This window comes from Xiphophorus couchianus, chromosome 18 (genome assembly GCF_001444195.1).
Source record: "Xiphophorus couchianus chromosome 18, X_couchianus-1.0, whole genome shotgun sequence".
Classification (NCBI taxonomy): Eukaryota; Metazoa; Chordata; class Actinopteri; order Cyprinodontiformes; family Poeciliidae; genus Xiphophorus; species Xiphophorus couchianus.
The window spans coordinates 1407027-1421438 of NC_040245.1; the positions used below are offsets into that span (position 1 = coordinate 1407027).

At 39.2% G+C, this 14412-nt stretch overlaps 3 protein-coding genes across 3 annotated transcripts; all 3 read right to left on the reverse strand.

The window, feature by feature from the left end:
* Positions 1-2159: 2159 nt before the first annotated feature.
* Positions 2160-3118, reverse strand: LOC114161766 (olfactory receptor 52N2-like). The gene has a single exon (XM_028045339.1). The coding sequence runs from the start codon at positions 3093-3095 to the stop codon at positions 2160-2162; it is 936 nt and encodes a 311-aa protein (XP_027901140.1). The 5' UTR covers positions 3096-3118.
* Positions 3119-6387: 3269 nt separating this feature from the next.
* Positions 6388-7829, reverse strand: LOC114161764 (olfactory receptor 52N2-like). The gene has a single exon (XM_028045337.1). It carries the CDS (start codon positions 7321-7323, stop codon positions 6388-6390), a length of 936 nt encoding a protein of 311 aa, XP_027901138.1. The 5' UTR covers positions 7324-7829.
* A 1444-nt stretch (positions 7830-9273) lies between these two features.
* On the reverse strand, positions 9274-10224 carry LOC114161965 (olfactory receptor 52K1-like). Its single transcript, XM_028045682.1, has one exon. The coding sequence runs from the start codon at positions 10222-10224 to the stop codon at positions 9274-9276; it is 951 nt and encodes a 316-aa protein (XP_027901483.1).
* Positions 10225-14412: the final 4188 nt, after the last annotated feature.

Genomic DNA, 14412 nt, shown 5'->3' on the forward strand with positions numbered 1-14412 from the left:
TTTCAGCATGATTTATGAAATATGTGAGTTTATGCCAAGTAAAATTCCTGTTTGCTGTAAAAATCTTGTCAAAATGAAGCGATTGTGATGGAAAGCAGCTTTAAGTAAAACCCCAACGTCCAACGCCTCACACTTAGTTCTCCTGTTTCACTGAAACAAGAAAACTTGTTGAAAAAGAAACAAATTTGGAATCTATTCAATATTTTCTCACTGGATTTTTTCTCTTTCTTACCTTTTATAATATTGTCAAAAAGTTAAAAAAAAATATAGGGAAATGACTTTGCACCATCTTCTGCTTTCACTTGAGTTTATAATCTTAGAGAAAAGCAGCTAAAGGCTGAGCTGGTTTCAAATAAATAAAAACTAATAAAATCTAAACACATACTGATTAAGCAGTTCCCTGCTTAACTCAAAACTTCAGTGATTTCAGATTTCAACCTCAAAAGACAATGATATAAACCTTTAGCAGAACTTTAGAGAAATCAGTAGAACTTTAGTGATTATTTTGTCAGACAAACCTTAGAAAAAGCAGAAGTTATTTCCTCGGGTTTGACTTCACATCAACAAATATGCTGAAAACAAAGGAAGAAAGTATTTATTGTTTTTGTATTGGAGACTAAAGTCCCTGAAAGATAAAGTGACACAAAAGTTAAAACCTCAGTGAGAACAGAAATGATCTGGAGGTTAAATTGGAAGTTAACATAATGCTGTAAATGGTTCACCTGTTGTTGTTGGACGTGTGCTACTGAACGTCTCTTCTTCACCCAGCTGTGAGAAACTACTTCCTCTGACTCAGCACTTTTATACCTTCTGGCCATTGGCTGAAGACAAAATAGAGCTCATCGCCGAACTATTACAACTCCAAAAGTGTAAATGCTGGGAAGGAAAATGAGAAAAAAACACATGAACTCTACAACTTCCTTTAAACTGTTAATTCTGAGTGCCTAAAAACAGAAAAATTAAGGTTCTTTAGGAGATTCAAGTGAAAAGTCCCAATGTTAATTTGATTGAGATGATGTGGCATAACCCTAAACAGGCAAGTCATGCTCAAAACCCCTTAAATGCAACTGAATAACACAACTCTGCAAAGGAGACTAGACCAAAATCTGTCACTGGATTTGACCAATCTGAACTCCAGCTGTCCAGTTAAACTCTGTTTCCCAGTTAAACTCTGTTTCCCAGTTAAACTCTGTTTCCCAGTTAAACTCTGTGCAGTTTGTTCTGGACAGAGGCTTTGATGATTTCATGATGAGATTTCCTGATCTGCAGGTCAAAGGTTTCTACTAACTTACAAACTTTCACACAATCAGAAATTGATAATTTCCTGATTGTTTTAATGTAAAACTGACATCTACCTTGCTCTAGGTTTCATAGTTCTATGCAGGACTTCACTTTATGGACAAGACTCAATTGCTTCATGAACCATGTTGCAAACATGCACTAAAATTTCTATTCTAGTTTGTTTACAATATTTGATTAGAGATTTTGCATCGTATGTTGATCTGATTGTGAATGTCCATTTTAATACAAGGAAATGAGTCCAATCCAATAATACAATTTACTTATTAATTTACTATATATATTTTCAAGAATTTCTGCCGTCTTGGTAAGAATTGCTGTCTTGTTATGTCCCCTTGATGCACATTTGTCCTCCACATGCTTATGGACCATCCGGGCATTAATACTGGAGCATTCACCAAACCATGCATTCAACAGACTGTTCCCTAACACACTGATGAATGGTCGCCATGTGTGAGCACCTGGGTGTGTCATGATGTCATCTGTGGGCTGGTAGCAGGACATGGTCTCCCAGCGGGTTTATCAAGTCCTACTGATGTAAAACGTTTGGTCAGGATTTTCCAAATTACTCATTTGTGCACTCCATATTCGTCAATTATGGTGATTCTGATATCAGAACAAAACTTGATTCCAACCATCACTGGAGATAAAACTGGAGATTTGATCTTTTTTGTAGCCAGAGGACAAAAAACTGAGCGGAGAGTGACTCCTTTACCAAAGGGAGGGAATTGGTCTGACGGCTGAAACTTGATCCAGTGATCCCGAATGAAGCACATGTACGACAGAATGACTGAAAAAGTACTTTATTGACATTGGTAAAAAAAATTTCTTGGTATTAAAAAATAATTCACAGTTTTTACCTACCGACAAGAAGACAGTAGTTTTAAGATATTTTGTCGAATCTCAGTGGTTCTGACTCCGTAGATGATCGGGTTTATACAGCTGGGAAGGAACATGTACATGGTACTGACGAAGAGACGACCAGCATTTGGGAGACTGTTCATCCGATAAGCTAAGTAAGCCGTGAGCACGAAGGTCAAACTGATGACGATGACGATGATGTGAGTGACGCAGGTGTGTACAGCTTTAGCACTGGATTTACCTGAACGCAGCACAGAGCGGAATATGATTATATATGAAGCGGTGATGCACAAGAAATCAACAATAGGGACCACAAAGACTCCTAATAACCCAACCAGACTGTTGATGGCTGTGCTGCCACAGCTCAACTCCACCAAGGCCATGTGTTCACAGAAGCAGTGGTTTATCACATTCCTGAAGCAGTACAACACTTTACCTGCTAGAATTGTGACCAGTGACACCATGATCACATCCTTGATCATAATTGGGATGATAAACCTGAGGAATCTGGGTAGAGACATGTGATCATGGTAGGAAAGGGGCCTGCAGATGGCAAAGTATCGGTCCAACGCCATCCAGAGCAAAAGAGACGACTGACAAGCTCCTAACATGTGAATCAAAAACATTTGAACCAGGCAGCCGCTCAGAGAGATCCCGCTCGCGTTGAACAAGACGTTCAGCAACAGGTCGGGGATGAGAATCAGTGGCAGGCACATATCAACAAATGACATGCAGGCAATGAGGATGTACATCGGGGAGTGGAGGCTCCTCTGTGAAATGACCACATAGATCAGCAGGGAGTTGGCAAACAGAGACACAAAGAACAGAATCAGGAAGGGGATCGAAATGAAGGATTTCAGAGCTCCAAGCTCACTGAAGCCACTGAAGATGAAGTACTGATGTGAAGAAATGTTTTCCTTTAATGGTTCCATCATCGTTTTCTACCAAACCGTCCTGGTCCAGAGCTTCAGGATCCGCCTGAAAGCAAACAGATAACAGGTCAATATTCACTTCTTAATGTCCATCCATCATTCATTTAACCAAACAGCAGGTATGGAAGCTGCTTTTCATTTCCAGGGTACTGAGTGGTTCAGCAACCAAAGGTCTGTTACTATAAACTAACATATTATTCTATCAGCAAAAGAAATGTATCATCTGGACAGTTTCAAAGCTTTTCTTTTCACAAGAAAAAAATAAAATCATTTTTCTAATTATTAACAGCTGATTTAATAATAATAAATGATGGATTGCCTACAGCCGGTATGTTGTGCTGCTGTGGAAAAGTGGGATAAAGAAAGCAAAAAAAAAAAATTTTATCTGCAAGCAGAGAAACTACAGCGCTGTAATTCTAATGATCTACAGAGAAAATAGCAAAATAAAATTCCTATAATTATTATATTATAAACATTTAAAACAACACATAAACATAAGAGTCTGTTTCTAACCTCGCCTGTGAAGCACTAACTGATATTTCCAGATAAAAACAAACTATTAAGACAAACATTTAAAACGCTTTAGTCTCAGGAGAAATTAATGCCATCTTAGAGGAAACATGACCGTCTTTTGAGTTATTAAATTCTTCTTTTACTGGGGTTATTCAGGTATAGAGGCACAAAACATTCATGGGTTTTATATCTCAATAATAAAACTTTTCACCTTCACAGAAATAATTAGATTTTACATTATTTTCTTTGGCATTTGACAAAAACTGTAGTTTTATTCATCTAACAAGTTTCTAAAATTTTTATCTATGTCCACAATAACATTTCACAGTGACTTTGTCTTTAAATCTTATTTTACTTTTTAAATGTGTGCTAAGATAAACTCCTGTTTCTGTAAAATACTCTGCAAAATCATGGCTGACGGCTGTAACGAACTTCCCACATTGATCAACTGTTCACACACTGAATGGAAGAACGTAAATCTCCTCCAGTTTTACTGAAACAAATGCTACTGAATGAAGAGAGATAATGAAATATGTTGAATTTCTCCTTACATTTTAATAAAGTTCTCAAAAAGTAAAAAAAAAAAATACAAGAAAAGATTTCACCCTATTTGTAGCCTAATCTGTTTTTACTAGGATTTAAAAAATAAAGGAGAAAAGCATCTAAAGGCCGAGCAGGTAAACAATAAATCAAACTCTGCAACAAAACCGGGTTGTAAGCAATTAAAATCTAAAATAACTTGTATACTGTTTTAAAAATGTTCTGGTTTCCTGCTCAACTCCAAACTTTACAAATGTCAAAACTCCAAAGAAAAGAAACTAAACTTTGTGGCAGCACCTAAAAATAAAAATATCAGTTAAACTAAAAAAGAGGAATTTATAAATCAAACCTTCAGAAGAGCAAAAGTTTCCTCAAGTTTCAATCACATCAACAAAATGCTGAAAACAGAAAAAAATAACAATTTCTGTATTAGACTCAAGTGCCTGAGAGAAATGAAGGAAAATAAATAAAGATAAAACAGCAGAAATGGTTAACCTGGAAGTTAACGTTTGATCCGCTGACATCCGGCTCTGAATGTTTCGCTTGTTTGGAGTTTGGTACCGACCGTTTCTGCTGACTGGGCATCTTTCCTTCCTCCAGCTGTGAGAAGAAAATCCCTCTGACTCAGCACTTTTATATCTTCTGTCACGCTGTGTTATTGGTTAGAGAAAAGTTGGAACAAATCTCTGAACTTTTACAACCTGAGACGTAAATGCTGGGATGGCAAATAACACAAAACTTAACTTTTTAATTGAACTTTCATTTAGAGCCAATAGAGATGAAAGATCATTTATGCAGCATCAATTTTATCAATTTAATTGCATCTTCAAATTTCCTCCGTTCTTCTTTTTCTAGTTTTGATCAAACTCATGGTACTCTGGATTTTAGTTTAGTTCTCAGACTTCTTGTCTGAATGATAAAAAATCTGATAAGATTGGAGATTTTAACACAAGTTACAGTCTTGGTAAAACCTGTACTGATATCTTAAAATGGGGTTTACCTAAAACGTCTGCACTGCGACACACTACTGTTATATTCTTCATCTTCACTCATCACACAGAGTGAAAACAACGACTTCCTTACAACTCTGACTTATTTGATCAAGTGAAACATTTTTGGGCCACATAATATTTTAGGTTTTGATTTTAGAAAATGATCAAACAAAGACGTCCACTGGCTCAGCTCTCTGTGGCGTTTACTGTTTAAGGCTCCAGTGGTTGTGGGTCGGTGTTTGGGTTTCCCTGCTCTGTTAAAATGTGTGCTTTCTGTGACGGTTTTGATTAAGGAGACGTGAGTCGACTGGTTCCTTTCTGGACATTTATTAGCTCCATCAACACTAAACGTCCAATAAAGACCAGCCGGGATCAGAAGATTAAATGGTGGGCTCATGATGAACTTCATTATCATTGTAGAAAACACAAAGCTTAGCTTGGCTTTCCATTGTAGCTTCTGATGTTGGTGCCAAGGCGGTTACCAGTGTCCCTCCATTCAGGGACGAGTTCAAAAATGATGTTCCTCTGCGCCGAACTGCTCCTTCTGTCTTCTCAGCACTTTGTGAAATTTGTGGAATATTCCACGCTAAAGGCACTCTGAAGTTAATCATGTGACAATATGTAGTATTGATGACTGATGCCTTTAGAAGCCGTTTGGTTCTGTGGTATAATAAAATATTAGCTGGAATTGGTCAGTTTGTTGATTCCAGTCTAATGCATTTCTATGGGTTAGTCTGCTAGCTTGATGCTTTTAGCATTAGCTTTTAAAACACTGTTAAACTCCACATTGTAGCAATCAAGTATTTTATTGGTTATTCCAACAATTAGTCAAATAAAAGAAATTGGTGCTTTCTGTAGGTTTTTCATTTAAAGGGAACATAATTCAAAATCCAATTTTTTTAGCCCATAACTATATTTTTTTGTGTGTCTAGGAATGTAAACTGTAGTTTTATTCTTTTGCTGCTGCGTAGATATCTTTATAATCTCTTTGGGTTATATTTTTCAGTCCGTTCATTCTCTATTGTTTGTAATGTTTAATGTCTCATCACTGCATTTGCTGTGGAACTGCTAAACAAGGTCATGACTTCCTGCTAATCAGTTTTATGAATCCGCCATGTTTTTTCCTTGCAGCAATTTTGTAGTCGAAGTTCAGTTATGCTGGAGTTGCAAGTAATCAAGTCAAAACAGATCCTCTTGATTAGAGATGTGGTAACAGGATGACGTTTTAAAACATGTTTCCCAGTTTTTACCTACTGATAAGAAGGCAGCATTTTGAGGACATTTTGTCGAATCTCAGTGGTTCTGACTCCGTAGATGATCGGGTTTATACAGCTGGGAAGGAACAGTAACATGCTACTGACAAAAACACGACCAGCGCTTGGGAGACTGTTCATCCGATACGACAGGGAAGCCGTGAGCGCGAAGGTCAAACTGATGACGATGACGATGATGTGAGTGACGCAGGTGTGCAGAGCTTTAGCACTGGATTTACCTGAACGCAGCACAGAGCGGAATATGATTATATATGAAGCGGTGATGCACAAGAAATCAAACACAGTGACCAGGAAGACTGCTAATAACCCAACCAGACTGTTGATGGCTGTGCTGCCACAGCCCAACTCCACCAAGGCCATGTGTTCACAGACACAATGGTTTATCACATTCCTGAAGCAGTACAACACTTTACCTGCCAGAATCACCACCGTCACGATCATGACCGCATCCCTGACCAGAAGAGGAATCACAAACCTGAGGAATCTGGGTAGAGACATGTGATCATGGTAGGAAAGGGGCCTGCAGATGGCAAAGTATCGGTCCAACGCCATCCAGAGCAGCAGAGTGGACTGACACGTTCCTGAGAAATGAACAAAAAACATTTGAACCAGGCAGCCGCTCAGAGAGATCCCGCTCGCGTTGAACAAGATGTTCAGCAACAGGTTGGGGATGAGAATCAGTGGCAGGCACATATCAACAAATGACATGCAGGCGATGAGGATGTACATCGGGGAGTGGAGGCTCCTCTGTGAAATGACCACATAGATCAGCAGGGAGTTGGCAAACAGAGACACAAAGAACAGAATCAGGAAGGGGATCGAAATGAAGGATTTCAGAGCTCCAAGCTCACTGAAGCCACTGAAGATGAAGTACTGATGTGAAGAAATGTTTTCCTTTAATGGTTCCATCATCGTTTTCTACCAAACCGTCCTGGTCCAGAGCTTCAGATCAGCCTGAAAAACAAGTAGAAAAAAGAAAATCAGGTCAATATTGATTTCCAACCAACCAACCAACCAATCATACATTAATGAAGTTGAACTACTTCAAGTTGAAGACACCTGAATCAAATAAATGCAATGAACTGTAGAAAACCCCTCAGCATAAAAAACACATCAAATACAAGAAAACCTCAATGTAAACAATCTAAACCAACTATGAAACTTTCCATGTCCCCTAGAAAAAAAGGGATATTAACATGTATTTAAAATACTTTGGTTTCATAAAAAATTAATTTGGCCATCTTTTAGAAGTCCTAAACATGTTTTGTGATATTTTATGACTGACTGAGCAAAACACATCACTTGCTTTGTAGGTTTGCTCTAGATAGGAATGTTTGATTTTTATTTTAAGTTTTTTAGCACAAGTTTTGAGTTTAAGTTTTTAGCTGTATTTACAACATGTATTTTATTTTACTTGTTAAAAAGTGTATTTCCACCTAGAAAAACTCATATTGTCATTAAAATACTTGGCAAAATAAGCATTTGTTACATAAACTTTCAACACCGACAGTTTCTCACATTTCTTCTTTTTGTACTGGAAGAAAAACAGTGAAGAGTGAAGAGTGATCCTGAAGATTTGAAATGTAATCACAATACTTTTCTCATCGGACGTTTTTACTGCTTTATCTTTTAAAACATTCAGAGTTTAAAATGGCAGGAAAACACCTTTATCTGCTTTAATATGACATCCAACTTGAGAAGGAAAACAGCTAAATGCTGAACAAGTTGCAAACAAATTAAACTTAACCAACATAATTCTATTGTAAGATGTTAAAATCGAAAATGCCATAAATACTAATTTTGCACATCAGAAATGTATGTTTAAAGGAAAAAGTGCTTGTTCCCTGCTGACCCCTGAACTACATCAGTGACTTCAGATTCTGATTTTAAAAGAAAATATATTAGCAACATTTTAAACATACATGTTGAAACAACCATAAAGGAGAAATTCTCTCATCAGACTTCTCTCTCCTTCCAAGGAGAAGTTTTGATCTCTACACACATACGCTAAAACACTGAAAAGGATCAGTAAATGTTCCTGTGTTAGACTCAAATCCCTGAAAGATGTGAAGGAGAATAAATAGAGTGAGAGCAAAGTTAGAACAATAGAAATGATTTGAATTTAAATGACAATCTGCTGGTAGTTCAGCTTTGATAGTTTCACCTGTTACTGAACGTCTGCTCATATCTTCTTCACCTGGCTGTGAAACAGACTCCCTCTGACTCAGACCTTTTATATCTTCGGTTACTCCGACATTTTAAAGAAAACTTTGAGCACATTTCCTTTCCTGAGTCACTTGGGGCAGCTGGTAGGTTTGCTGGACCGTTCCTGAGATCGCTGCAGGGTTGAAGTTCACAGATGGTGACCTTGGCATGACCGTGGGAAATATTTTACCTAACAAGATTGATTATTTCATTATTTATGGTGAAATGTGAATAATAAACACTGAGGAGCTGAACTAGGACTGGAATAAGTTACAAAATAAAATAAAGAAGGTTATGCACAACCCTGATTATCCTCTTCATCAGACTGAACGGTCTGATGAAGAGCAACAACAACTCATTTAAAGGGTCTCCTGAAGGCTTATTCAGAGCCGCTGAAATACAGACTGCTACAGGAGGCCTTTTCTGCTCACAGCCATCAATTACAATATTTAGCTTCTCTTTGGGATCGATAAAGTATTTTTTAATTGAATCGAACCACATGGTTTAATATATAACCACATAACGGTAACCACTAATCTCAGCTTGAACTAGAGAATAATGATCTGCAGTGATGTTAATGTTTGAAATATTTATGCCTTCAGTCTCCCATCAACATGTTTTATTGTAAATTCAACAGCAGCATCTTTATTTGAGTGTTTAGGAACACCAAGGTCCAGTCTGGACGAATCGTTTCCAGTGCGTCAGTGTGTTCAGAATGTGCTGCCTGATCTCAGTGGTTCTGACGCCGTAGATGATCGGGTTGAAGCAGCTCGGGAACAACAGGTACATGGTGCTGAAGAAAACTCGGACGGCTGCAGGAAGTTCATTCTTAATCCGATATGAAAGTAAAGCAATGAGAGCCAAGGCTAAGCTAACCGTGATCACCATTGCGTGAGTGATGCAGGTGTGTAATGCTTTGACGCTGGTGCTGCTGGACCTCAACATGGTGCTGATTATCAGAATGTAAGATGCAGCGATAAATAAGAAGTCAGAGACAGGGATGAGGAAGACAGTAATCAGACCTACAAGGTTGTTGATGGCGGTGGATCCACAGGCCAGCTCCACCAAGGCCATGTGCTCACAGAAACAGTGGTTCATCACATTCCTGCAGAACGACAGCTTTCCTGCCAAACTCACAAACAGAGAGATGAGCAGCATGTTTCTGACAACCAGCGGGACGATAAACTTCAGGAATCTCTGCAGCGCCATCAGTTCATGGTAGTGGAGTGGCGTACAAATGGCAAAGTATCGATCCAGAGCCATCCACACCAGCAAGGTGGACTGAAACGTTCCAAAGAAGTGAATGAAGTGCATCTGAACCAGGCAGCCAATCAGAGAGATTCCCTTCCAGTCAAACAGGAAGCTGAGCAACATGTTGGGAACAAAGAACACCGGGAGGCAGAGGTCAACACAAGCCATGCCGGCGATGAGGATGCTCATTGGCTGATGAAGGCTCCTCTGAGAAACGACAACATAAACCAGCAGGGAGTTGGCCAGCAGAGCCACGATGAACATGAGGAGGAACGGGACGAAGAGGACCGGCCTCAGGTCGCCCAGTTCTGCAAAACCGTTCAGGATAAAGTGCTGCTGTGAAGAGACGTTCTGCATCTTCTTTTTACTTAATCCTGCCTGTTACAGCCTTGATTCAGTCTGCCTGAAAACAAAGACAGAAACATTAGTTTCTATCAGTCTCATGAATACTATGAACAAATCAATATACTTTTGTTTTTAGTTGAGTTTCATGCTAAGTTTTGAACTTCAGATCATTTTTAAACCCTCCTGCAGTCCCAAGAGTGGGTCCAGTGGACTCTTCATAAAATTTTTTTACTCTGTGCGCAGTCCTGGCAGAGTCGCACTGATCCCGCGTACGCCTTTTTGAAGTTGGGAACTGACAGGACACACTCATCTCTTCTGCTGCGCTTTGCCTGAGCGTCTCGCTAAGACTGGGAGGGTTAAAGGCAAAACCAAAGCTTTATAGTCCAAAACTGGAAGATACCAGTGTGGCACAGAAAATCTGTGCAAGGTTGAAAATCTGTCACATGTTAAAGCACATAGTAACATGAATCATACTGAAGTTAAAAACAAAATTTGGACTGACAGCCAATCAGCAGACAATATGACCCATAAACAACACAAGATTCAGAACTTAAGGGTTTTTCTCTCTCTAACTTCTGCAAGAATCTGTTAATGAACCATTTATTTAAATCAGGTGTATGAAACAGAAAAAGACATCTTAGAGCAGTGTCCCTCAACGGCCTCAAGGGTTGGTGTCCATCGATTCTTGGACACTGCTCCAACTAATTTATTCAAAGGACTGAATCCTCCTCCACCTGTGACCACTGTTTGCAGCCAAAGCTCCAGGATGCCTCGCTGCCTTCGGGTTTAAACTATACACTATAAACCAAAGTCTTTTAGAGTCCAATGTTTGTGTATCAGTCCAACAGCTGAAGCTTGTCCCAAACTGGGTCATCAACAGAGCGACTATCCCAAACACAGCACCAGATCTACAGCAGAATGGCTAAAAAAAGAAAAGATTCATTGTGTTTAAGATCGAGTCCAGACTTCAATCTTAAGGAAATGCCGTGGTTGGACCTTCATGGAGCGACAGAGAAACAAATGTCCGCAAATCTTATTAAACAGAAGCAACACAAGAAAGCAAACAGGAACCATAATCCCTGAACACCAACCTAAGAGAAAGTTAGATAGAAACCACAGCTGAGTTATTAAATAAACAATGACATTGTGAAAAGGTCATTATTTGTTATTTATCTGACGACTGTCTACAATCTGCTCAAACTGAGAAGCCTGAATCTTTACCTTCATCCCTGTTGGTTTTGTGTCAAACACAGAAACTGATCAGAAAACAGAGCAAAGCAGAGAGATTATTGTGTAAGATCTACGATCATGAGAGGAAATGAGAAGCTCAGATTTTACACACAAATATTATATCTGGAAACCCTTATGCAGAGCTGAGCATCAATACTTACTAAACAATGTGAAGTTTGTAGAAGAAACAAGTCAATAGCGTGAAATATTTACTATAATTAAAGTACAAAGGAATACACATTAATACTAAATGCACACAATGGTTTGAGGAGCAGATGGAGAATATTTCACTACAATAAGATCCTTTGACTGTAAAAACTCATCAGCATCATTAAAACCCATCAGATCGAAGCTGAAACCACGGATTGGATCCTACAGGATTTCAGCTGGTGGAGCTGCTGCAGGTCAGCTGGTAGTAAGTGAAAATATCTCTTACTGTAAAAACCTCTGATGCTGCATCTTTATACTGTCTGTTTGACTCTGCTGGAGGTCCAACCCCCCACAGAGACAAAGTGCTGCGCAACCAAACCAAGACGCTAAGCAGCAAAGGCTTCGCTGGATCCTAAAGTATTAAAAAACGGATTAAAAACGTCCTTATGTAGCTGTTGACAACGTACACACCTTATGCAAAAAATGTGAAATTAAAGCTTTGTGGATGTTTGAAACAAACACAGATCAAAGCAGGATGTTTGATTCCAGGCTCTTGTAATCAGACACTAAAAAAAGAAACAAAAGTAAGGAATGTTTCAATCTGTGGGTCGCACCAAACATTGCGTGAGTAAAGATACATATTGATCAACAAATATCATTTTTTAAACTGGTCAATATTTGCACATAACTGTAGAACAAAAACCATAAATATGTAACTGTTAATAATGTTTGATTAAAGTTACTTAATTTCTATAGGGTAAATTTACAACATGTCATCTCAAGGCATTTTAAAATGAAAAGTCAATTCAATGTGGTGACGCACCCAGTCCGACTGATGCTACAATTCAAATAACGCAGTCATGTTCAGTTTATTATTTAAGGCATTCATGGACAAGCATGTAGTGACAGTGGAGAGGAGAAACTCCTCTTTAACAGGAGGAAATCTCCAGCAGAACCAGGCTCATTGTGGACGGCTGTCACACAATGGCTTCTGAAGAAGTGACGTTGGAAAACTTTGTATGCTAACAAAAAGTAGAAATGGCATGCTCTTTTATAGCTCTTTATCTAGTCCGGAGAACTCCAAAGCACTTTACACTCCATCCACTCATTCCCCCATTAACACACCGGAGCTACATAGTAGCAGACTAACAGAAGCGAGTCCATCAGAGCTGGTTGGATGTTCCAACAATCCCTTCATGTCACGGTACCGATCTTTCTTTCCCATTCCTCCGTCAAAGTGAACTCTGTGCCTACATCCAACTTTGTTGGTGTTTTTTGAGAATTCCCAATCTAAACAGATAACTCCCAATGCCTTTCAAACCTACACAACAGAAGGAATGTGTTGGGAAGCAGATGCTACTTTGATGGTTGCTAAGAGTTCAGACAGCCACACCAGGAGCCTGTAGAAGGAAATGAGGCCCACATGCAGAAACTCTGTGTGTATTACGACCAGGAAGCCACTGGATTGAGGGGTTAGTTGAAACAAAAATCAGTCTAAAGGTTTCCAATGGAGTCAAAGTAGCAGAAGCATCCAGATGTAACCAGCAGAGAGTTGACAGGACCAGAAAACGGTGAAGATGCAAAGAGGAACAACTTTCCCTGAGACCCGGCCAGAGGTCCTGCTCTTTTCTGGCAAAGTGCTGGCAGCATGAACGAGAAGTTATGAAGTTTAGTAACCCCGCTGTCATACCGCATATAACGCAGTAGTGTAGATAAAAAGAAAATGAACTTTGCCACAAGACAAGCCCATACCATGATCCCACCCAAACCCAGAGGCCGGTACTGCATAACGAGGACGCTGGATGATCACAACATGTTTTACTGGAAGCCCTGGAACATGTACAGTACAGGCATTCTGTGCCGAAAAGCATTATGGGAACTCTAGTCCTGTTGCACTGGTACAGTCATAAAAAGTTGCTATCAGCAGTAAGATCCTTTCAAAGAGGTGTCCAAAAAATAACCTACAAGTAAAAATAATTTTTTAATAAAATGGCAGCAGAAGTTCAGAGTAGCAGTTTATTTGTGGAAGGCCTGCTCTGTTCGAGCTTTTCAGATTGCATCCATTACTTTCTTTTTCTGGGTCATTCAACTGCGGTAGCAGATGAAACCACTCTGAGCTGCAGGATGCTGTCAAGGTCACCGTGGGAGGTCATCTGTACGGTTACATCATGCTAACTGTGTCGTATCGTTAATGAGCTCCTGCTGAGATCCCCAGCTTCACCATTTGGAGCACAACGCCGGGCCCAGAGGGCGTCTCTGTGTGGACATTAGGACACAGGACAATTAGCGCAGCCAGCAGTGGGGGAAACCAGGAGAGGATGCTCTGCTGTTGCCATGGTTACCACCAATCAGCTCCAGGTTGCTGCGTTGGGTGTTTATTCTCTGCTGTGCTTAAATGAGGAAGGATGGCAAAACAAGGACAAACTTTATTCATCAGTGATGCAACTCACCATATAACTTTTAAAATAATTTTAGTTTTAGCAACATAATCTGGTGATTGGGAGTCTTTTCACTCACCTTTATGTCTGCCAGTTGAAACAGACATAAACTGATTATGTTTCTATCAAACTGAAAACTGAACTTTCCTAAAGTCTCAAATCATTTTAGGTAATTTACCCCAAAGCTTCATGTTAACCCAGCATATTTAAAATCCTCCCTTTCTGTCTCCAGTTTGTGAATTTTTAACCAAAACGAGGAAGAGAAGATTGTCTAATAAAAAGGAGCATGATAAAAATCTTTTATTATAGTAATCTTAGAAGTGTCATCAGAGTTTAGCTGACAATTCAGCTAATGACAGCGGAGTTTCTCTTCTTAGCTGTA

What these genes read in the sequence shown, in the direction of transcription:
- LOC114161766 (XM_028045339.1), bottom strand. Translation starts at nt 3,095, where the DNA reads ATGATGGAACCATTAAAGGAAAACATTTCTTCACATCAGTACTTCATC.
- LOC114161764 (XM_028045337.1), bottom strand. Translation starts at nt 7,323, where the DNA reads ATGATGGAACCATTAAAGGAAAACATTTCTTCACATCAGTACTTCATC.
- LOC114161965 (XM_028045682.1), bottom strand. Translation starts at nt 10,224, where the DNA reads ATGCAGAACGTCTCTTCACAGCAGCACTTTATCCTGAACGGTTTTGCA.